Source organism: Bos grunniens, chromosome 14 (genome assembly GCF_055505025.1).
Source record: "Bos grunniens cultivar Pamir isolate PY7600 chromosome 14, Bosgru_T2T1.0, whole genome shotgun sequence".
NCBI lineage: Eukaryota > Metazoa > Chordata > Mammalia > Artiodactyla > Bovidae > Bos > Bos grunniens.
The window spans coordinates 69,462,757-69,487,114 of NC_141178.1; the positions used below are offsets into that span (position 1 = coordinate 69,462,757).

The 24,358-nt window shown below is 42.4% G+C and overlaps 2 protein-coding genes across 40 annotated transcripts in view; one reads left to right on the forward strand and one right to left on the reverse strand.

Annotated features, from left to right (window-relative positions):
* LOC147359629 (uncharacterized) overlaps positions 1-24,358 on the reverse strand; it is a 675,420-nt gene that overhangs the window by 576,339 nt on the left and 74,723 nt on the right. The window lies entirely within an intron of this gene.
* LOC147359641 (MAP/microtubule affinity-regulating kinase 3-like) lies at positions 15,896-22,650 on the forward strand. Its single transcript, XM_086337227.1, has one exon. The coding sequence runs from the start codon at positions 20,392-20,394 to the stop codon at positions 22,315-22,317; it is 1,926 nt and encodes a 641-aa protein (XP_086193353.1). The 5' UTR covers positions 15,896-20,391; the 3' UTR covers positions 22,318-22,650.

Sequence of the window (24,358 nt, forward strand, 5' to 3'; positions counted from 1 at the left end):
CTCTCTGCTTAGGGAATTTGTTTTGTACTTTGATTCATTCTTTCTTGGGGGAAGTTTCCTGTGACCCTTAAACTAAACCATCCACCCCTGCAATCTGTCCCCACATCATCCAGTATAACCCTCCTCACACCTGTCGTAACTACCTGCTTATTGTTTATCTTTCCCAACAGAGAATAGGCTTCACTGAGAGCAAGGTTTGTGACTCTTACCTAACCTCTGCTTCCCAGTACTGGGAACATTATTCAAATGCTTTGTTAACAGGCACGTAATAAATAATTTGTTCAGTATATGAAAGAAAACTTTCTGGTCTGGTCGAGACTGAACTGGGAGTTAAATTCCACAGTCAACACTGGATTATTCAATTCTCAGGCTAAGCGCGTGCTTAGGCAAAATAGTTGGAGAAGGAAATGGCAACCCACTCCAGTGTTCTTGCCTGGAGAATCCCAGGGACGGGGGAGCCTGGTGCGCTGCCGTCTATGGGGTCGCACAGAGTCGGACACGACTGGAGTGCCTTAGCAGTAGCAGCAGCAGGCAAAATAGTGGGGGTTGGGGAGAGAAGACAGTTAAAAGCATAGAACTCCTTTGACAAACTTATTCAGAGATTTGAAATCAAACTATTCGATAAGTAGCTATTTTAACATTAGCATCCATAAGCATTTTGTTACTTCTAAAAAAGTAAAATCCATAACCATTTTCTTTCTAGAGTAAGAAGGCCATCATTACATTTGTTGTTGTTTAGTCATGAAGTCATGCCTGACTCTTTTGCAACCCCATAGACTGTGGCCCACCGAGCTCCTCTGTCTATGGGATTTCCCAGCAAGAACACTGAGTGGGCTGCCATTTTCTCCTCCAGGGGATCTTTCCCATCCGGGGATGGAACCTGTGTGTCCTGCATTGGCAGGCAGACCCTTTACCTTTGAGCCACCAGGGAAGCCCCATCATTACATTTATTAAAATTAAATATTGTTCTTCTTCAGTTGCTAAGTCATATCTGATTCTTTGCGACCCCATGGACTATAGCACACCGGGCCTCCCTGTCCCTCACCATCTCCTTGAGTTCATCCAAGTTCATGTTCATTAAATAGGTGATGCCATCCAACCATCTCATCCTTGGCTGCCCTCTTCTCCTTTTGTATTTCCCAGCATCAGGGTCTTTTCAAATGAGGCAGCTCTTCACATCAGGTGGCCAAAGTATTGGAGCTGAATGAATGGTCTCTAAAGTCTAGGTTAAATTTATAACTCAAAGGTCTTAAACTATCCTTATCTAATCTTCTATTTATACTCTTGTTACAACTTCCCAACTAAACAACTTTCCAGTAACAGGCTAAATGTTTGAAGTGAAAAAGAGAAACCAACAGTTCTGTGCCTGATGAACATATGGAGAAAGGAGGAAACTGGATCTGGACTTGGCTAGCTCTGGCCAAGTACTGAGGCTGTTGGAGTGTTGGGTAAGTCATTACTGAGAAAATGTTCCGGTAAACCTCATCTGTTATTTCATATGTGTAAACCTGAGTGCATTTAGCAGTTCCCACCTTTCAAATGTGTTCAATTTCAAAAGCACATTTCTTTTTTTTTTTTTTTCTCTAATTTTATTTTATTTTTAAACTTTACATAATTGTATTAGTTTTGCCAAATATCAAAATGAATCCGCCACAGGTATACATGTGTTCCCCATCCCGAACCCTCCTCCCTCCTCCCTCCCCATACCATCCCTCTGGGCCGTCCCAGTGCACCAGCCCCAAGCATCCAGCGTCATGCATCGAACCTGGACTGGCAACTCGTTTCCTACATGATATTTTACATGTTTCATTGCCATTCTCCCAAATCTTCCCACCCTCTCCCTCTCGCACAGAGTCCATAAGACTGTTCTATACATCAGTGTCTCTTTTGCTGTCTCGTACACCAGGTTATTGTTACCATCTTTCTAAATTCCATATATATGCGTTAGTATACTGTATTTATGTTTTTCCTTCTGGCTTACTTCACTCTGTATAATAGGCTCCAGTTTCATCCACCTCATTAGAACTGATTCAAATGTTTTCTTTTTAACGGCTGAGTAATACTCCATTGTGTATATGTACCACTGCTTTCTTATCCATTCATCTGCTGATGGACATCTAGGTTGCTTCCATGTCCTGGCTATTATAAACAGTGCTGCGATGAACATTGGGGTACACGTGTCTCTTTCCCTTCTGGTTTCCTCACTGTGTATGCCCAGCAGTGGGATTGCTGGATCATAAGGCAGTTCTATTTCCAGTTTTTTAAGGAATCTCCACACTGTTCTCCATAGTGGCTGTACTAGTTTGTATTCCCACCAACAGTGTAAGAGGGTTCCCTTTTCTCCACACCCTCTCCAGCATTTATTATTTGTAGACTTTTGGATCGCAGCCATTCTGACTGGTGTGAAATGGTACCTGATAGTGGTTTTGATTTGCATTTCTCTGATAATGAGTGATGTTGAGCATCTTTTCATGTGTTTGTTAGCCCTCTGTATGTCTTCTTTGGAGAAATGTCTATTTAGTTCTTTGGCCCATTCTTTGATTGGGTCGTTTATTTTTCTGGAGTTGAGCTGTAGGAGTTGCTTGTATATTTTTGAGATTAGTTGTTTGTCGGTTGCTTCATTTGCTATTATTTTCTCCCATTCTGAAGGCTGCCTTTTCACCTTGCTAATAGTTTCCTTTGATGTGCAGAAGCTTTTAAGGTTAATTAGGTCCCATTTGTTTATTCTTGCTTTTATTTCCAATATTCTGGGAGGTGGGTCATAGAGGATCCTGCTGTGATGTATGTCGGAGAGTGTTTTGCCTATGTTCTCCTCTAGGAGTTTTATAGTTTCTGGTCTTACGTTTAGATCTTTAATCCATTTTGAGTTTATTTTTGTGTGTGGTGTTAGAAAGTGGTCTAGTTTCATTCTTTTACAAGTGGTTGACCAGTTTTCCCAGCACCACTTGTTAAAGAGATTAGACAGAGAAACTTTAAGTCATTCTCTCTCATTATCAAGCTGTTGTCCTTGGCTTTTTGCTGCTAGTCAACATCCACATTTCAAAGCCTCGACTCCTGTGTGCCATAGAGCAAAATCAATAGCATTGATCCCAGGAAACAATAGAGGCCTTTGCACACAAACTCATTTTTCTTTCTAAAACCCATGCTTCGTTTTCAAGTTCATGTGACTTATTCACTCAACATGAAACATGTGCTTAAGATGAAATAGAGGGAGGTAGTTGCTGTACCATGTTTTAAATTTTCCCTTATGTGTGATTTTATCTGTGCCCCCAATCCAGGGTTTTTTTTCCCATAAGTACTGACATGGGCTTTTAATAGTTAGTACTGCTCTTCAGGTTCTCCCAGGACTAAGAGAAGTTAGGATTTATCTTTTGCAATAATCACAGAATTGCAAATATTTGATTCGATTTTTGTAATTGTCTGTTATTAGATTGCATGTGAATTCTCAGTGTTAGCTTCCCAGTGTTTGTCACAATGTCAAACACATGCTCAGTAGATGCTTGTTATGTGTCTGAAGTCAAATAAAAATCTTTATAGACAGAATTTCTATTTTAGACTCAGGATTAGATATTCTCTAAGAGGTCCTAAAATTCAGATGATGAATGACAGCTTCCAATACTACATACATACGTGTGTATGAAGGGAAAGTCAGTCAGTTGTGTCCGACTCTTTGCAACCCCATGGACTGTAGTCTGCCAGTCTCCTCTGTCCATGGGTTTCTCCAGGCAAGAATACTGGAGAGAGTAGCCTTTCCCTTCTCCAGGGGTTCTTTCCAACCCAGGGATCAAACCCAGGTCTCCCGCATTGCAGGTGGATATTTCACTGCCTGAGCCACCAGAGAAGCCCAAGAATACTGAAGTGGGTAGCCCATCCCTTCTCCAGGGGGTCTTCCTGACCCAGGAACTGAACTGGGGTCTCCTGCCTTACACGTGGATTCTTTATCAGCTGAGCTACCAGGGAAGTCCATACGTGTGTAAATATAATCAAACCAGCGTAGAGAAGTTTTCTTCTTTAAACTGTGAGCTTTAGAATTAGATAAACTTACATTTGAATCCTGATTCTGTTATTTTCTCTTTGTCTTTTTGGCAAATTAGTTTACCTGTCTATGCTTCCAATTCCCCATCTGTAAAATGGAGATAATAAAGATTTCACAGAATTATTGTAAATTAAAATCACCTATGTAAAACATAGCATATTCCACATGCACAGCAATGCAATAAATGGGAATAAACTGAATGACTTTCAAAAACCTAGATTATTTTTGTTAATCTTTTTAAAAAATAGAAAAAACATATCAATTTTAAAAGAAGGGTGTGTCACTTCATAGATACTATTCCATTAGGCTTTAGAATCTTACTTTTGATGAATTAATCACTCTGATCATACAACTATGGAACAGCGTATGTGTGGCTGAATTAGAAGCTCAACAGGAGCCATAGAGACTGGGTTACTAGTGGAGAGTGAACTAATTCCCCAAAGTGCCCATGGGGAACAGAGGATTTGTAAGCGGTGTCCAGCCTTCTAGTGCTAGGTCCACTTTACTCAAGGTGTTCTTTGCTGTCAATGAACATTTTGTAAGCCATGGGGCTAGAGAATTAAGTACAAACACCTAACCACACTGCGATGGAGCAACATCCTCTAAACCTAAATATATTTCCCCAACTAAACTCAAAACCTTGGTGGCCTCATACGACTAAGGTCCAGGCGTTAATAATTTCTGAATCCCTGGAATAAAATTAGTACCTGGCCGGTAGCCTGAGCTAACTAAATATTTTTTAACTGTTCATGCAATCAATGAATATCTTTTACAATAGTCATGCTGGCAAATAGTGTCCTTTTAAGGTCAACGATAATAGCCTTAAACATTGAAGAAAGCAGCTCATTACTGCTTTCTCACTACATGCTGCTCTGCCTCTCTGTGCAATCCAGATGGAACTGAGACACCCCCAGACTGGGCCATGTCAAATGATATCTGAAATGACAGGGTTCACCCCACTCACTCTTTGGAAACAAGTCTGAAAACACTGTGTGAGCATGCTTACACAGACACACACTCACACACACGCTCACACTCACACACACACTCACACTCACACACACACTCACACTCACACACACTCACACTCACACACACATACACACACACACACACACATGCACACACATTTCACACAGAAGTAGGGAGCACCTTCACTAAATATTCGTCCTAGGATTAGGAACAGACATTCAGTTTCCCAAAGAGGCACAGTATAAAAAATATTCTGATCTGGTTCCAGGAATCATACACTTATGGAGAGTATTTAAATCATGATTTTCTAAGGAATATTCCAGAAATGATAACTATATTTAAAATAATGAATAGAATGATGGCATTCACCAAATAAGCTTGATTGGCTCATGCTTGCCCATGGGCTCCCTTTACATGGGGTTTAGTCTAAATGTATAAAAATACATAGATTCCCAATCCTTATCCCTTGAGATCATCCTAATTCTGTCCCAGTAAGTCTATGCCCTGGGTTTCTCTAGTTTTAGAAGCTTCAGGCTGATTTCAGTTCCAGGTATGAGAACCACTCACTTGAATCAACTCAAAGACCTTTCTGTTCCTAAGAGTCAATGAGTCAGCCAGGTGAGTAAGCTGTAACATCTTGTCACCCCACAGATATTGACATGCCTGGTATGGTTCCCTGGAAATAGGCATCTGACTTCATTAGGCCGCCTCTTAGATGTGCATCTGAAAGCTGCAAGCCAGGTATGAGAGGATACCCATCCAGTTTTATGTCAGTTCCTCAGTCAAGAGTATACTTTTTACTGGGATCCCCTGTGCAAACTTCAGAGATTTTCTCAGGATCCTTGTGTGAATCTGATGAGTTCAGATGTCAGTCACCATCCATGCTCTGTGTTTCTCCAGTCCCCGGAGCTAAGCCAATCACCTAGAGGCATCAGCTCATGGTAGAAGATTCTATCTCTTGCTCCTAGGTTCTTTCCTTATTGAAACCTCAAACCCCATTTCGTCTAGACCCATGATCTGAACTTTCCTCTTTGCAAAATGTCCAGAACCAAGAAGCAACATTGAAACTTTGTCACCTGGGTGTGTGTAAGGACTTGGGGTAAGTACAACTACAGGATGGACAATCACCCTGTAATCTTCTTTAGCATGCCACATCAATAGGAGCCAATAATTCTTTCTGCAGCTTTTCTCTGATAGCACCTAACACCACTGTAATCTGACAAACACTTGTGTACTTTCTTACCCAATAAGTCTCCTCCAGAAAACTAGTGTTATGAGGACAGAGACTTGGACTTGCCTTGTTCACTCACATCCCCAGCACCTAGCCAAAAGCCTGGCATACAGTGCTGAGGGAAGTTTCACTCAATAATAAAGGACAAGAGGAGAGTGAAAAAGTTGGCTAAAAGCTCAACATTCAGAAAACGAAGATCATGGCATCTGGTCCCATCACTTCATGGGAAATAGATGGGGAAACAGTGTCAGACTTTATCTTTTTGGGCTCCAAGATCACTGCAGATGGTGACTGCAGCCGTGAAATTAAAAGACGCTTACTCCTTGGAAGGAAAGTTATGAGCAACCTAGATAGCATATTCAGAAGCAGAGACATTACTTTGCCAACAAAGGTCTTTCTAGTCAAGGCTATGGTTTTCCAGTGGTCATGTATGGATGTGAGTGTTGGACTGTGAGGAAAGCTGAGCACCGAAGAATTGATGCTTTTGAACTGTGGTGTTGGAGAAGACTCATGAGAGTCCCTTGGACTGCAAGGAGATCCAATCAGTCCATTCTTAAGGAGATCAGTCCTGGGTGTTCTTTGGAAGGAATGATGCTAAAGGTGAAACTCCAGTACTTTGGCCACCTCATGCAAAGAGTTGACTCATTGGAAAAGACTCTGATGCTGGGAGGGATTGGGGGCAGGAGGAGAAGGGGACGACAGAGGATGAGATGGCTGGATGGCATCCCCGACTCGATGGATGTGAGTTTGGGTGAACTCCGGGAGTTGGTGATGGACAGGGAGGCCTGGCGTGCTGTGATTCATGGGGTCACAAAAAGTAAGACACGACTGAGCGACTGAACTGAACTGAACTGAACTGAATTGAATGGGTCTTCTTCTGGTTGCACGGGATGCTAGTTTCCTGCCCTGCAAGATAATCACGATGGTGTAATCACTGACCTAAAGCCAGACATTCTGGAATGTGAAGTCAAGTGGGCCTTAGAAAGCCTCACTACAAACAAAGCTAGTGGAGGCGATGGAATTCCAGTTGAGCTATTTCAAATCCTGAAAGATGACGCTATGAAAGTGCTGCACTCAATATGCCAGCAAATTTGGAAAACTCAGCAGTGGCCACAGGACTGGAAAAGGTCAGTTTTCATTCCAATCCCAAAGAAAGGCAATGCCAAAGAATACTCAAACTACCGCACAATTGCACTCATCTCACACACTAGTAAAGTAATGCTTAAAATTCTCCAAGCCAGGCTTCAGCAATACATGAACCGTGAACTTCCTGATGTTCAAGCTGGTTTTAGAAAAGGCAGAGGAACCAGAGATCAAATTGCCAACATCTGCTGGATCATGGAAAAAGCAAGAGAGTTCCAGAAAAACATCTATTTCTGCTTTATTGACTATGCCAAAGCCTTTGACTGTGTGGATCACAATAAATTGTGGACAATTCTGCAAGAGATGGGAATACCAGACTACCTGACCTGCCTTTGAGAAACCTGTATGCAGGCTAGGAAGCAACAGTTAGAACTGGACATGGAACAACAGACTGGTTCCAAATAGGAAAAGGAGTTTGTCAAGGCTGTATATTGTCACCCTGCTTATTTAACTTATATGCAGAGTACATCATGAGAAATGCAGGGCTGGAAGAAGCACAAGCTGGAATCAAGATTGCTGGGAAAAATATCAATAACCACAGATACGCAGATGACACCACCCTTATGGCAGAAAGTGAAGAGGAACTCAAAAGCCTCTTGATGAAAGTGAAAGTGGAGAGTGAAACAGTTGGCTTAAAGCTCAACATTCAGAAAACGAAGATCATGGCATCTGGTCCCATCACTTCATGGGAAATAGATGGGGAAACAGTGGAAACATTGTCAGACTTTATCTTTTTGGGCTCCAAGATCACTGCAGATGGTGACTGCAGTCATGAAATTAAAAGATGCTTACTCCTTGGAAGGAAAGTTATGAGCAACCTAGATAGCATATTAAAAAGCAGAGACATTACTTTGCCAACAAAGGTCTTTCTAGTCAAGGCTATGGTTTTTCCAGTGGTCCTGTATGGATGTGAGTGTTGGACTGTGAAAAAAGCTGAGCGCCAAAGAATTGATGCTTTTGAACTGTGGTGTTGGAGAAGACTCATGAGAGTCCCTTGGACTGCAAGAAGATCCAACCAGTCCATTCTTAAGGAGATCAGTCCTGGGTGTACTTTGGAAGGAATGATGCTAAAGGTGAAACTCCAGTACTTTGGCCACCTCATGCGAAGAATTGACTCATTGGAAAAGACTCTGATGCTGGGAGGGATTGGGGGCAGGAGGAGAAGGGGACGACAGAGGATGAGATGACTGGATGGCATCCCCGACTCGATGGACGTGAGTCTGAGTGAACTCCGGGAGTTGATGATGGACAGGGAGGCCTGGTATGCTGCAATTCATGGGGTCGCAAAGAGTCGGACACGACTGAGCGACTGATCTGATCTGATCTGATCTGAGTGGGAAAAAAAAAGTACAGAGAGGTCTAGTAAGTTTCTTGAAACTGCACAGCTAAAAAGTAGCTGAGCCAGAACCCAAATCGTCCACACTGTTAACCTGAACTCTTCATCTCTAGGCTACAGTGCCTAGCAAGTTCATATCTTGCAAGTCTTATCAATGCATTCCTTTTAAGGAAGGAACCACTTTCTTCCTTTTTCTACCCTCTCAAGGAAAACTGTGTTTAGAATGTTCTGATAATCCTATTACAATATAAAAACCTCAGAGAAATGTGAAAACATTGAGTTCTAATAGCACTGCAGGTGCTGTGTGTATTCTGATTTTACTAAAGTAAAAAATCGGATTGCAAAAGAAAATCAAGTAGTAAGAGAGATAACATCAGGCACCAGATCTGGCTCTCCCTGATGACATTCTTACTCATGGGTATGGTAGCCAAGAAGAAACAAATTTTTAAAAATGCCCAAATCATCACCCCAAAAGTAGATGATATGTAAGCACTAAAAATTATTTTATTCTGCTCTGGGGCCCACTTTATACTCCACTCTTCATTTCTCCAGCTCCTTATGAGCCTGTGCTGCAGAAGCTCTCTATCCCCAAGTGGAAGTGCTCATTTCCCCACTTATCTGAGGGGGCAACAGGTCAAGATAACACGATGTACTGAGAAATGACTGGGTCCTTCCAGGGTTTACATGTCCTTAGAGTAATAGGTCCAGAGGACCCCTGACTCATGCCTGGAGACTTCCGTTCCCCACCAGACGGAAGTTCCATGAAGACAGAAGAGCATTTACCCTCCTCGCTGTCATAGCCCCAGCGCTTAGCTCAGAGCCCCTCCTGTCAGGTGTTCTCAATAAATACCCCACGGACGTAAAACCTGCTTGCAGCCAGTGGTGCAACTGGAAGCAGTTTTGTCCCCGAGGGACACTGGACAGTGTCTGGAGAAGTTTTTGTCGTTATACCTCATGAGGAAGGGGTGGAGAGGACCGATACGACGGGCTACCTGGTGGAGGTCAGGGATGCTGGTAAAACCCTAGGATGGACAGGACAGCTTCCATAACAATTTCCCAAAGTATCAACCCTGCTGAGGTTGAGAAACTCTGTTCTAATACACTGTAGCCCTTCGATTAATTAAAAAAAAAAAAAAAAAACAAACTGAGAACTGAAGAGATGATATTTGTGACTCAATCTTGCCCCTCAGAATGGTGGCAGAGTCAGACCTAGGGCCTGACTCCCAGTCCAGGCTCCTTTCCTCACTTATTACTACTCCAAAAATCAGGACAAGCCTCTTCACAGCTCTCGTGCGGTTTCTCAGGCCAAACAAGCTCATGCTAAAAAGAGAATGCTATTTTCACTTAAAAAAAAAAACAAAAAACTACATATCTTAGTGTATATAAATAAGGCAAATGTTGCATATATATGTGGACTTGACTGCCTTTTCCTTCTTTAGTTTTCTCCAGACTGTTGAGACACTGCTTTTTTATCATTCATTTTTCTAAAGATGGGTTTATATCTAGTTGTGTGCTGTGCTAAATCACTTCAGTTGTCTGACTCTTTGTGATCCCATGGACCATAGCTCACCAGGCTCCTCTGTCCATGGGATTCTCCAGGCAAGAATACTGGAGTGGGTTGCCATTTCCTCCTCCAGGGGATCTTCCCGATCCAGGGATCAAACTTGTGTCTCTTCTGTCTCCTGTATTGGCAGGTCGGTTCTTTACCACTAGCGCCACCTGGGAAGCCCAGTGGTTGGTTTAAGGGTGATAAATAAGGACAAGAAGGCGACTCTTGAGCTCTCTTTCTTCATTCTATCTTTAAAGGGAGTCATCTGAAACAAACAAGGAAAAGTTAAATCTGCTAAATTTGAACAGTAGGTGCATTAACAACTTTTGTATTTTTCTAACTCTAAGCAACATGACCTGAACGCAAGCATTTCCTCAAGTCGCTGACCAACCCCTAGATGACCATGTTGCTACAAGTCCTCTCTTTGATAAGGAAGATTAATATCACCTTCTTTAGATAACATTTTCCAAAGCACTTATCCTTGCAATCCTAATACATGCACTTTGTTGATGTCTAAATTGGTCTTTAATATAAAACTATATTCCTGTGTATGGTGAAGGGGTAGGCTTCCTCTAATGCAGTTCCGATTATCTCACTTCTAATGAGTGAGTTCGCTTGGCTAAGAGGAAGAGAGCGGGCTGCGCTGGTGAACTCTAAAGACTTCTGACCCCTTTTTACATTCCTCCAGGCTCTAGTCTGACAAATTCTCAAATTTACTGTAGGATAAGGCACTAGGAGAAGAAAATAAAAGAGAACCACTGGTGTAAGACACATGGATTGGTGTTCGGCTGACTACCCGAAAAAAAACCAAGACTAACAAGATTAAAATAACTTCAACACTTCATGTGAAAGAGGCACGGATGAGCACTCATTAAGGCAGCACAGAAAAGAACATAGCAGTTTTTGGTACAAGCAGCCTGGTCTTGGGAGCCTTGACCTTGCATAGGAGGAAAGAAATAAAACAGGTGGGAGCAAGTCAAGCCTGTCCCATCAGTGTGGAGAACGGACTTCTGCTTTTGATAACGGAGTCTCTCTTCCCTGACCCCAAGGCCCATAGCAAACACACTCAGGAGCATGCATCAATCCATCCATCCATCACTCTGCATCATGTCCTGTGTGTGGCCTAACATATCGTAAGATGATTAAACCATCACTGTTGCTCTCAAGTGCCTGGAAGTCTGGCTCAAACGACTGATAGAAAACAAGAAAGATTAAGGCAATATAACCTGGTAAATGAAACAAAGATAATCGAAACCTAGATTTTGTACTTCAGGTCTAAGCAGGGGGCCAGAGCAGAAAAGATGGCTCAGTTTAATACAGTTCTTAAGAGCCAGGGTGGAAATTCAAAGTGCCATTGGCATTAGCAAGCAGAGTCGGGGATGCCTTCTCAAAGCTAAAATTTCACAAGGATCTCACCAGGCTGAAAGATCAGGCAGGGAATTCCAGGCCAATGGAAAAACATGCCAGAAAGCTTACTGGTGGGAAAGCCCAAGAAATAGCTTCAGTTCAGTTCAGTCACTCAGTCGTGTCTGACACTTTGCAACCCCATGGACTGCAGCATGCCAGGCCTCCCTGTCCATCACCAATTCCCAGGGTTTACTCAAACTCATGTCCATTGAGTCAGTGATACCATCCAACCATCTCATCCTCTGTCATCCCCTTCTCCTCCTGCCTTCCATCTTGCTCAGCATCAGAGTCTTTTCAAATGAGTCAGTTTTTTTGCATCAGGTGGCCAAAGTATTGGAGCTTCAGCATCAGTTCATCCAATGAATATTCAGGACTGATAACCTTTACGATGGACTGGCTGGATCTCCTTGCAGTCCAAGGGACTCTCAAGAGTCTTCTCCAACACCACAGTTTAAAAGCATCAATTCTTCAGCGCTCAGCTTTCTTTATAGTCCAACTCTCACATCCATATGTGACTACTGGAAAAACCATAGCTTTGTCTAGCTGGACCTTTGTTGGCAAAGTAATGTCTCTGTTTTTTAATATGCTGTCTAGGTTTGTCATAACTTTCCTTCCAAGGACCAAACGTTTTTTTAATTTCATGGCTGCAGTCACCATCTGCGGTGATTCTGGAACCCCCAAAAGTAAAGTCTGTCACTGTTTCCATTGCTTCTTTTAGAAAAGGCAAATATACTTATGGACTTGTAAATCCATAAGTCATGTGGAGTCAAAGAAAGGCTTTTAACCATGGAAATTACACAAAACAGATTACAGTGGAATCCTCAAGGAACTGTGCAGAGGAGTTGGAGAAGTAAGCCCAGAGGCAGGAGAACTGTTAGAAGACCCAAGACCAGGTCGTAGATGAGGCCCTCGATTAAGGCAGTGTCTTTAGGGACAGAGAAGGGATAATGGATTTGGTAGATATTTTGGACAAATAGCTAAATCAAGATGTACCACATTCTTGAGTAAATATTTGAACTTGACGCTGTGCTACAACTGGGGTCCCAAAAATTAAAGGAAATGACAGGTACTAATATCTCCCCGCACAAGTGTAGGAGAACTACCGTGAAGAAGAGCCACTTCATTCAGGCATTTGTGCTCTGCAAAGGTGCCAGGACAAAACTAAATACTTTATTTCACTATGTATTTACGAAGTACTTCACTCACCCCAAATTTTCATTTGGGATGTATTACACTCCCTACATACAGAATCTCATTCGCTATCTTAAAAAAGGTTTTAAAAAGAAGTTTTATTATTTTACATATTTTTAGACAATAAAGCCAAGTTTTATGTTTTAAGTACCTTGACCAAAGTCACAGTTAATAAACTGGTGGCTTACACATATCGGGGAACAAAGCAAGAAAATATTTCAACAATATTACATTGAATTTAAAAAAGTCTGTATCCCAGAAGTTTATGTGGCCAAGTCTCTGACCATTAAATAAATACCCAGAGGAGACAGTTTCTTTCAAACATTGCTGGTGGAAATGAAAATTGGTGTGCTCCATCTGGAAGGGAATTTGGAGATACTTAACAAAATTTCATATGCACCAATGTTTTGACTCAGCAATTTCACTTCTAGTAATTTATCCAACAGCTACACCTTCAAAAATTTATCCAACAGCTACACCTTCAAAAATATGAAAATAAATATGAACATTTTTTTGTTGTAGTATTGCTTTCATATGCAAAATACTGGAAACAACCGAAATGTCCATAAATTGAAGAGTTATTGAATAAACTATAGTCCATCCATACACTGGATGCTAGGTAGCCCTTAAAAAAGAGAGGTGTGTGTGTGGGGGGGGGGGGGGCAATTTCCCCGAATTGGTATGGAATGACTTTAATGATCTGATTTTTAAGTGAAAAAGAGCTGTCTAAACTGTTTTCTGTAGAGTATGTTATAGCAAGAATCCTGTTAGGTCATTTAACCAGACGCCCCCCTTCCCCTAATGTTTTCTTAACCACTGCCTTGTTCTTTGGCTACAAATTCCCATTGGCCCAGGCTGTACACAGAGTTGAGCCCAATCTCATGACTCCACTGTAAAATCCCACTACAATGGTCCCTCCACCTACCATGATGGTCCTGAACAAAGTCTGCCTTACCATCTGTAACACACATCATGGAGTATTTTTTCTTTAACATTAGCAAATTTGTTTGTGATGCAAGGGTGTGAGTTAGAAATTCGGAAACTAGTTTACATGTATACTTGGATTATAGTAAGTGACTATGAGGTGAAAAATGAGGGCCAAGTTTCTCCCAGTCAGAGAAAGGAGCTATAAATAAGGAAAGAAAGTGACAATAAACCCAGTGATGTGGGACTGGGATTAGAACTATCAGTATGAGCTCATAGTTTTAATATGTGTGTGCATAGATAGACACAGAAATGAACATATATATGCATATCTTACATTAATAATACATACTTTTTAAAGCTATCTTTCCTGAGAAATCTGAGAAGCAATAACATCTCAGCAGCAAAAACATAGGATATCTAGTGGACATCTTTCAGTTTCTAAGTATATTTGATAAAAGGAAATAGAGATCCTTGAAGATGTAGGAAATTAGAGGACAGGAGCATTAAAAATCACATGTATAAAATGAGCCTGGACTATTTATGGCACCAAAAATTAAGAAGGAAATATTCAATAAATGATGTGAACATGTTAAGAAAGACACATGGACTAAATTGAATAAGCTCCCACTGACTAAATCTGGGACAGTTTGAGCAACAACATAAATAAAAGTAGTAACAATTATAGGCTAAAATTGTAGGCTAAAATAAATATCTATGAATCCACACTAATACAAAAAATAAATGAATAATAAATAAGTGGAGATGAAGGACTTGCTCTTCCTTACAGTACAATTCAATTAACAATTTTATAAGGAATGATGAAAATTAAAAATGACCACTAGTAAACATCACAGTGAATATTGTTGCAGAAAAGTAATCACTGAAGGATGCTAAAGTTAATGGGCAAAAGTGAGATGAGAAACAGGGTACTTGAATAGTCTCAAAGTACCTCCCCACAAGATATTTATTCATGACAAATGGAAAACACATTTACAGTGGATAATTCTATCATTCAGCACCTTAACCAAGTGATCAAAATCGATATCATTAGTGGCACAAACTGCACTCATGCACCTTCTGAAATGACGCACAGACAAGGATAAAGGTCATAACATCACTTCAGTAGTGATCTTGACAAAAATGCTTTATCCCTTCTAATCAGACAAATCCAGGCTGAGGGGCACTTGATAAGATAACTACTAGGTTGTTGTTGTTTAGTTGCTAAGTCGTGTCCAACTCTTTGCAACCTCATGGACTGTAGCCCATCAGGCTCCTCTGTCCATGGGTTTCCCCAGGCAAGAGTACTGGAGGGGGTTGCCATGTCCCTCTTCAGGGGATCTTTCCAACCCAGGGATCAAAGCCATATCTCATGCATTGGCAGGTGGATTCTTTACCACTGAGCCAGCAGGGAAGCCCAATAACTACCTGGTAGTACTCCTCAAAAATGTCAAAACCATCAAAAAGAAGGAAAGAAAAAAAGGTAAAAGGAAGGACAGAAGAGGGAAGGAAGGAAAGGGAGGGAAAAAAAAGGGGGGGGGGAATGAAAGACCAAGGATTTCACAGAGAGACTAAAAAAGACAGATAACCAAGTTAAAGAAGGAGTCTAGACCGGATCCTGGACTGGAAAAAAGACTGATCCAGTCCAGTGGAATAACTGGTAAAATTCAAATATGGTCTATAATAACTAGTACATCAATGTTAATTTCCTGATTTTAATCACTGTAATGTGTAAAATACCCACATTAGGAGAAGCTGGTTGAAGGTACATGGGAATTTTGTGCTATTTTTCAAGTTTCCATAAGTGGAAACGGTCTTATTTTTGTTGTTTAGTCACTAAATTGTGTCTGACTCTTTCAGATCCCATGGACTATAGCCTAACAAGGTCATTTGTCCATGGAATTTCCCAGGCAAGAATACTGCAGTGGGTTGCCATTTCCTTCTCCAGGGATCCTCCTGACCCAGGGATCAAATCCACGTCTCCTACATTGGAAGGCAGGTTCTTTACCACTAAACTAACCAGGGAAGCCCATGTTACTACCATACCGTCTTGATTATTATGGTTTTGTAGTAAGTTCTGAAATTGAGAAGTCTGAGCCCTCTTACTTTGTTCTTTTTTTTTTTTTTTTAGATTGTTTGGCTACCCTGGGTCCTTTATAATTCCATATGAATGTTAGGATCAGCTTGTCAATTTCTGCAAAGAAGTTAGGGTTTTGATAGGCATTATCTTGAGTCTGCATATCAATTTGCTGTCATGTGAATAATATACAGTTTTGTGCTCCATCAATTTATGATGTATTTTCATTTATTTAGTAGGTCTTCTTTCATATCCTTAAAACTTTCCTATGGTTTTATACTTTTTACTTATTAAAACTCTTCCCTCTATGATCAACTGCTTTTGAACTTTAAACTCATTTAACATGGGTCTGTTTCTTTACTCTAATTATACTCCATGACTCATGTCTATTTTGAGTCTACTCATGTCTACTCAAAATGCATGGGTGCTGCTCTATTTCACTTATAACAGCTTTGCAGGACCCTCTGACATCAGATAAGGGAAGTCTTTCTATACTTCCAATAATTTGCGTTTCTCAAAATCTTTTGTCCTCACTCATTCTCCCATATGAATGTCAAAATTATCTTAAGTTCTGAAAAAAAAGAATTCTACAGCAATCTGAATTGGAAATAACTGTTTCAGTTCATTTAATGGAATAGGGTCCATTATAGCACTGAAAGAACCTTTATGTGTTCAACTTTTATGTTATTTATGTTTCAAGAAAGTGTTCTATTTTCTTTATGGGTCCTGTGAGGGTTAATTTTATGCATCACTTCTCACCCATACCTGATCAGGTGACATTTTAATGCGAGTTTAGACTTGGAATCAATGTTGGAATGGCTTAAGACATCTAGGGATATTGAGATTACTGTATTTTAATAGCACATGAGGATGGACATGAATTGGGGGAACGAAAGGCAGAATGCTATAGACCAAACTGTTTTCCCTCAAAATGTATATTCTGAAGCCCTAAGCACCAGTGTGACTCTATTTGGAGATAGGCTCTATAGGGAGGTTAGTGGTTAAATGAGGCCAAAGGCTGGGGCCTTAATCCAATAGGAAATGTCCTTCTAAGAAGAGGAAGAGACATCAGAACACTCTCATTCTGTGTGTACACAGAGAAGAGGTTATGTGAGGATGTAGACAGAGGAGCCTGGGGGGCTACAGTCCTGTCCATGGAGTTGCAGAGGAGTCGGACATCATTCAGTGACTTAACAACAACAATACTAGAAGGCGGCTGTGTACATGCCAGTAAGAGAAGTCTGATCGAAACCAACCCTGACAACACCTAGATTTTGGACTTAAATCTTTAGAACTGTGAAAAAATATAAATGTCTGCTGTTTAAGGCACCCAGTGTGTTTTTCTGTTACAGTGCCCTGCAGACTATTTGGGCTTACTAGGAACAGAGGAGCCTGGTGGGCTGCCATCTATGGGGTCGCACAGAGTCGGACATGACTGAAGCGACTTAGCAGCAGCAGCAGCAGGTAGCGCTAGCAGTAAAGAACCCACCTGCCAAGGCAGGTGACACAAGAGATGCTGATTCAATTCCTGGGCTGGGAAGATCCCCTGGAGGTGGGCATGGCAAGCTACTTCAGTATTCTTGACTGCAGAATCCCAAAGAGAGAGGAGCCTGTCGGGCTATATAGTCTATAGGGATACAAAGAGTTGTACATGACTGAAGTGACTTAGCACATATGCACACAGACCATTACTAATACAGGGTCTACACATTTCATAAAAAATTCTATTGGATATTTTTTACTATATTGTTCAAGGTGGTATCTGGAATACAGCTTCTGAGATGTTACTGCAAGTATTGCTAGTGTTCCTCAGTTCCATTTCTTGAAGTCTGCTCTTATTGCTATTTATTGCCTCACATCAGTTTATTTTGTAGCTTCTGTCACTTAGCTGATGCATTCAAAGGGATCCAACCCTGGTTTACCTTCATATTGGAAGACAAGACTTACAAATGCTATCCTTGAGGTCAGAAACATACATTTATTTTAGAGACTAATTAGATTTTTCCCCCAAATTAAAAAAAGAAGTATTAGAAATGTTTATTATATATTAGTCTCAAATCAAATTGAAAACAAAAAATGGAGCTTCAAATCAAAGTTACAATAGTGTTAGCTTTCCTTTTTTTTAAACTTTTATACTCATCTTTCGGTGTCATATCTTTTTGTCTGGACAGTGTGTTGAAAAGCAGAGATGTTACTCTGTCGACAAAGGTCTGTAGAGCCTTCCCAGTGGTCACATATGGTTGTGAGAGCTAGACTGTAAAGAAGGCAGAGTGACAAAGCATTGATGCCCTTAAACAGTGGTGCTGGAGAAGACTCCTGGGAGTCCTGTGGACAGCCAAGAGATCAAACTAGTCAATCTTAAAGGAAATCAACCCTGAATACTCATTGGAAGGACTGATACTGAAGCTCCAGTATTTTGGTCACCTGATGCAAATAGCTAACTCTTTGGAAAGGTCCCTGAAGCTGGGAAAGATTGAGGGCAGAAGGAGAAGAGGGCGTCAGAGGATGAGATGGCTGGATGGCATCACTGACACAATGGATACGAACTTGGGCAAACTTCAGGAGATGGTGAGGGACAGGGAGGCCTGGCATGCTGCCATCCATGCGGTCACAAAGGGTCGGATACACCGCCGTGACTGAACAACAACAACATAGCTAATGAACAATGTGATAATTTCAGGTGACAAAGAAGGAACTCAGCCATACATACACGTGTATCCATTCTCCCCCAAACTCCTCTCCCAGCTAGGCTGCCACATATCATTGAGTGGAATTCCTTGTGCTATACAGTAGGTCCTTGCTGGTTATCCATTTTAATTAGAGCAGTGTAGCGCTAGTTTTTGGAGAAGGCAATGGCACCCCACTCCAGTACTCTTGCCTGGAAAATCCCATTTCTTGCCTGGAAAAAACTCCACCAGACGGAGGAGTCTGGTGGGCTGCAGTCCATGGGGTCCTGAAGAGTCGGACGCTACTGAGCGACTTCCCTTTCACTTTTCACTTTCATGCATTGGAGAAGGAAATGGCAACCCACTCCAGTGTTCTTGCCTGGAGAATCCAGGGACGGGGGAGCCTGGTGCACTGCCGTCTATGGGGTCACACAGAGTCGGACACGACTGAAGTGACTTAGCAGCAGCAGCAGCAGCACTACCTTTTCTAATCATCCATTTATCTCCTTTTACCAGAGATCTTCATCTCTTCATAAGGCTTAGAGTTACTGTTGAGGATCTTTCATTCCAACCTGAAGGACTCCCTGCTCAGGAAGGTCGGGTGGTGGAGAATGCTCGCACCTCTCATGAACTGGGAATGCCTTAATCACTGTTTCATTTTCGAAGGACAGTTTTGCTAAACATAGGATTCTTGGTTAACAGCTTCTTTCCTTCAACGTTTCAAAGACACTGACCCGTGTCATCTGACTTCTGAGGCTCCCGATGAGAAATCTGCTCTTGATCCTCCTGGAAAATCTTCTCTCAGCTTCATAAACATTAATAATGTGCTTTACTAGTGTCTCACACAATAGAACATTTTCCTGTAGTTTCAAGTCAGTTAAATCATCACTTTGCGACCAGAGTTTAAGGAAAAGAATTGAATATTTCAAGTGTAGACATAATGAGGTCTTTTAAATTATTATTAATTTTTCAAACAAGAAATGAAAAAGTTGCTGGGGCTTCCTACAGATTTTAATTTCTAACAAAGTGAATACCAGTCTCTAATATATTTAAAGAAAAATCTCTTGGGGACCTTTTTGCTAAGTGTAAAGAGGCCTTGAAGCTGAAAAGGGAGAAAACCACTGGGTTTATCCCCAGCCACGATTGGTCCATTTCTTGCTCTGACCTCACAGGGCATCACTATGATGAAACTCACAAAAACCCTTTATAAGACCCTGGCTGGGTGCAGGTTTTTGTCCACAGAGCCCAGGAAGCTGATTTTGGTGACCTGACGGCTGGACCTACAGTTAGCGAGATTTTTTCCGTGTTTTTATAGTGTTGCTGATTTTGTTCCTTTTTCTCATTTTTATTTTTCTCTTTTTCCTTTGTCTTTTTCTCATTTTTTAAATTTTTCTTATCATTTTTTCTTTCATTTTTGTTTCTCATTTTTTTTGTTTCTTTTTTTTCCCATTTTTTCCCCTTAGTTCTTTTTCTCATTTTATCTTATTATTATTTTTTTTTTAGTTAGTGTTGCCAGTACTAGTATAGAGAGTATCATTGATATAGTTAGCATAGTTGTTATAGCTAGTGGTTTGTTAGCATAGATAGTACAGTTAGTGTTAGCACTGTTAGTATCCTTGCTACACTTAGCATAAGTTAGTATAGTTAATAGTTACTGACATAGTTAGTGTTAGCACTGTTAGTATAGTTATTAGCATTAGGATAGTTTATAGCACTGTTAGCATACACGGTATTGTTAGAACAGTTAGCATTCTTAGTGAGGGCTTAGCGGTAGTGAGTATAGTTAGTGGTAGAGTTAGTATAGTTAGGTAATTAGTATAGCTTAGTGGTAGTTAGTGTAGTTAGGGATCCAGGACCTCATGGCCATCTCTGTTAACAACAGTGTTCATATTGAGAATTATGATATCCTTCAAACAATTGGTGAAGGCCAATTCGCCAAAGTGAAGTTGGCCCGGCATGTTCTGACCAAGGAGGTGGTAGCCATTAAGGTCATTCAAAAGACCAATCAGAGCTCCTCCGGCCTCAAGGAACGGAATCAAGAGATTAATAGCCTAAAAACATTAAGCCACCCAAATATTGTAAAACTACTGGAAGTTATTGACACGGAGGAGGCTCTATTTATAGTAATGGAGTACGTCAGTGGAGGAGACTTGTCCACCTACTTGGAGGCCAAAGGCCGCTTGACGGAGGGGGAGGCCCGAGGCCTGTTCCGCCAGCTGGTCTCGGCTCTGCAGCACTGCCACCAGAGGGGCGTGGTGCACCGGGATTTGAAGCTGGGCAACCTCCTCCTCGACGCCAACAACAACGTCAAGATCTCTGACTTCGGCCTTAGCAACCAGTGGCACCCAGGAAAGAAGCTAGACACTTTCTGCGGCAGCCCTGCGTACATGGCCCCAGAACTCTTCCTGAGGATGCCTTACACAGGCCCAGAGGTGGATGTGTGGAGCCTCGGCGTCATCCTGTACACGATGGTAACTGGATCCCTCCCCTTCAGGGGACAAGATTTCTGGGAGCTGCAGCAGCGTGTGCTTAGGGGGCAGTACCATGTGCCCAAATCTCTATCCAATGAGATAACAGACCTTTTAGACAGAATGCTAATGCTCAGTCCTACCAACAGAGGTACTTTAGATGATGTTTGGCAGCATCCATGGGTGAACATGGGCCAGGAAGAGCCACTCCCACCAGCCTGTGAAGAGCACCCTGGGATGACAGGAGAGTTGATACTGGGCTGGTGCAGGGACCAAATCCAGGGCTTAGACGTAAGCAGTATCAGTGACATGAATGTACCCAAGGTGAGGGTACGCACCATCATTGTGAGGCCGTTCGTTTCCTCCGACCTCAGCAGCCAAGAACATATGCCTCCCGCCACCCCTGAGGAGTCCGTGCTTATTCCCGACTGGCTTTGGGAGACCATTCAGCAGGAGAACCAGGAGTCAACGGAGAAGACCAGAGAGCCTGCCACTCCCCCACCCTGCCCGGAAGCGAGGACCGTCACCCCCAGCCCAGCCCCCTCCACCTACAACACCAGAGATGCCAGCAGCCCCCGAGCCACCGATCACGCCGGTGACCGGCACGACACGTGTGGGACCAGGCTCACCTGCGACACCTGTGGCAGAAGTGACAGCAGCCACACCCATGATACCAGTGTTACTCGTGGCACCAGAGACGCCTGTGACACCATCAGCACCTGCGACACCATCAGCACCTGTGACAGCTGCGATACCAGAGGTACCAGCCTCACCTGTGATGCCTGCAGCACCTGTGACACCAGCCTCACCTGTGATCCCAGCCTCATCTATGACGCCCTAAGCACCCAGGACACCACTGGGGCCTGCAACCTATACGACAACCATGGCACCTGTGATACCTGTGACACCAGTGTCACCAGTGACAGCTGCCTCACCAGGGACACCAGAGGCACCCGTGACACCAGTGGTGACCACGCCACCCATGATACTCATGCCACCGTTACCCGTGACACCAGGGGCACCCGTGACACAGATGGCACTCACGGCACCTGTGACACCTGCAACACCAGTGGCACCCATGACATCGGCGGGAAAGTCCCAGAAGGAACCCACTGCCTCCCAGATGTGCCTGATGCGGGAAGCTCCACCCTTGTTGGGCAGCCCGAGAATATGTCCCCAGTCACTCCCTCTGGCCTCACCCAGAAAAAGAAGGGGGTGGCTGCGAGAATCTGGAGATGTCTATCTAAATATCTTTGTTGTGGGCTGCCCAGCATGAGGACTAATAATAAAGTTATACCAGACAAAGATAGTGGATGACCTGCAAAGCTCCCTGGGACCTGGTCATGTTCCCACCTGGAGGACGGGATTCAAATCCAGTACCTCTACCGCCTTCAGGAAAGCCTCCTATCCAAAACCCTGGCCAGCTCAGACGATGCTCTGGAGTGGTCTGGGTGACCAGAAGAGGCACCACCCTGGCCTGGCTGCCTCTCCTCCTCTGCTGGGTGAAACTTCAGAGACTGGACTGTCCCCTGGGGCATGTCCCCCACCCCCCACACTTCTGTCTTTCATGTTGGTGGGGGAGGGGATAGTTATTGCCAACTCCTTGGTTCTTCTCTTGGTTTAGTCTTAATAAACTTTATGCTCCAGAAAGATGTATTGCACTGCTCTGCGTTCTCTCTGGTTAGAGAAGTGTGTAGTCATGTAGTACTTAGAGTTAATGACCAAAGAATTAGTGCAATCATTCCCAAGAGCAAATATTGCTGCCCTGCACTGCAGTGCAGACATGCAGAAAGAGTGTATTATCCCCCTGCACTGACATTACCTAATATTTTCAGCAGGGGCAAAGGAAACTTTGGGTCCCTGCGCCAGGGCTAATAGGACCGGGACGTCTAGGATAGGATAATAAGTCCTGTGAACCAGCCAGTGTGTGGTGTGGTCAGGTCCCTGTGCGGATGACTTTCCTGAATATCCTGCAGGAGCTGGGCTCTCTCCTTCCCCTATGGGGAGGGACCCTGATGCGTGGCGTTTTTAAAATTTTTTTGATGTGGATCATTTTTACAGACTATTGAATTAAATAAAATGATGGGTAGAGGAGAGGAATTTTGGCAGTCCTTGCACTAGGCAGAAGGAAGAGAGATGAATAGTCTGTGCCCTCTGGGTTTGCTCACGCATGTTCTGCATGCTTATGCATGCAGATCTCCATGTTCTGTTTTACCTCTACCTTAAGAAGCTCTTTGTGCCAGTTATTAAAATTGTTATACTTTAATTGTTATTAAATTATTATTCAAGTAATAAATATTTATTACTTAAAAATTACTTAAAATTACTTAAAAAATAAATTATTTAATTGCCATTAAAATTATACGTCCTGGGGTCTAATCTAGAACACTTTAAAATCTGATTCTGCCATCTACTTAGCAGCATAACCATGAAAGACTTGTTTATCCCTTCAGCTACACAAAAAAGTGAAGATAGTATTTACTCTGAAGTGTCAAGTGAAAGTGAAAGTGTGAAAGTGAAAGTCGCTCCGTTGTGTCCAACTGAGTCGTGTCCATGAAACACTCTAGGCCAGAATACTGGAGTAGGTTGCTGTTGCCTTCCCCAGTTGGGATTTTCCCAACCCAGGGACTGAACCCAGGTCTCCTGCATTGCAGGCGGATTCTTTACCAGCTGAGCCATAAGGGAACCCCAAAATGTCAAGGTGAAGTTAAACAAGACAGGTAAGGTAAGCTTAAGACAGTGCAGTATAATAAATCATTGCTATGAGTATTGTACTTTTTCTAGCATTTGTTTATCAATGGAGGCACCATTGCTTAGGGCTGGATGATTCTGCTCTATGCAAATCTTTCTAGAGTGTTTCTGCCCACTAAATACCAGTAACGTCCCCCAAGTCACTGGAACAAACCAAACTGTCCCCAGATATGTTCAAACATGGAAAACAAACTATTATGCCTCCTGGTTGAGAACTTAGATAGCACACTTCTTAAGGACTGATTAATTTTCGTGTTCTCAGTCTAATACTGTGATGAACACAAAACTCAATAAACACCCTCAACAGAAACGAGTAGAGAATGAATAAAACAATATGACTTTATACATATGCTTGAAATGCCTCCATATATATTTATAACTTTTGTTTGTATATGGTTCTACTAAATGTCTAGGATTCCTCATTAAATTGCAGGTAGTTCCGAGGGGAAATACTCTCAGCTGTTACTAACTAACGTCAAGGTGGGTGGATGCCAGCTGTGACAAAAGCCCTGCAGGAGTAGTTCACGGGACAGGAAACATGGAGAGACAGTAGTGTTCAATATAAATTCAAAACTGAGAAGCTTTGTATGGTCTCTAATTGTCTCTC

Coding starts and splice junctions, on each gene's coding strand:
- LOC147359641 (XM_086337227.1), top strand. CDS start 20,392: ATGGCCATCTCTGTTAACAACAGTGTTCATATTGAGAATTATGATATC.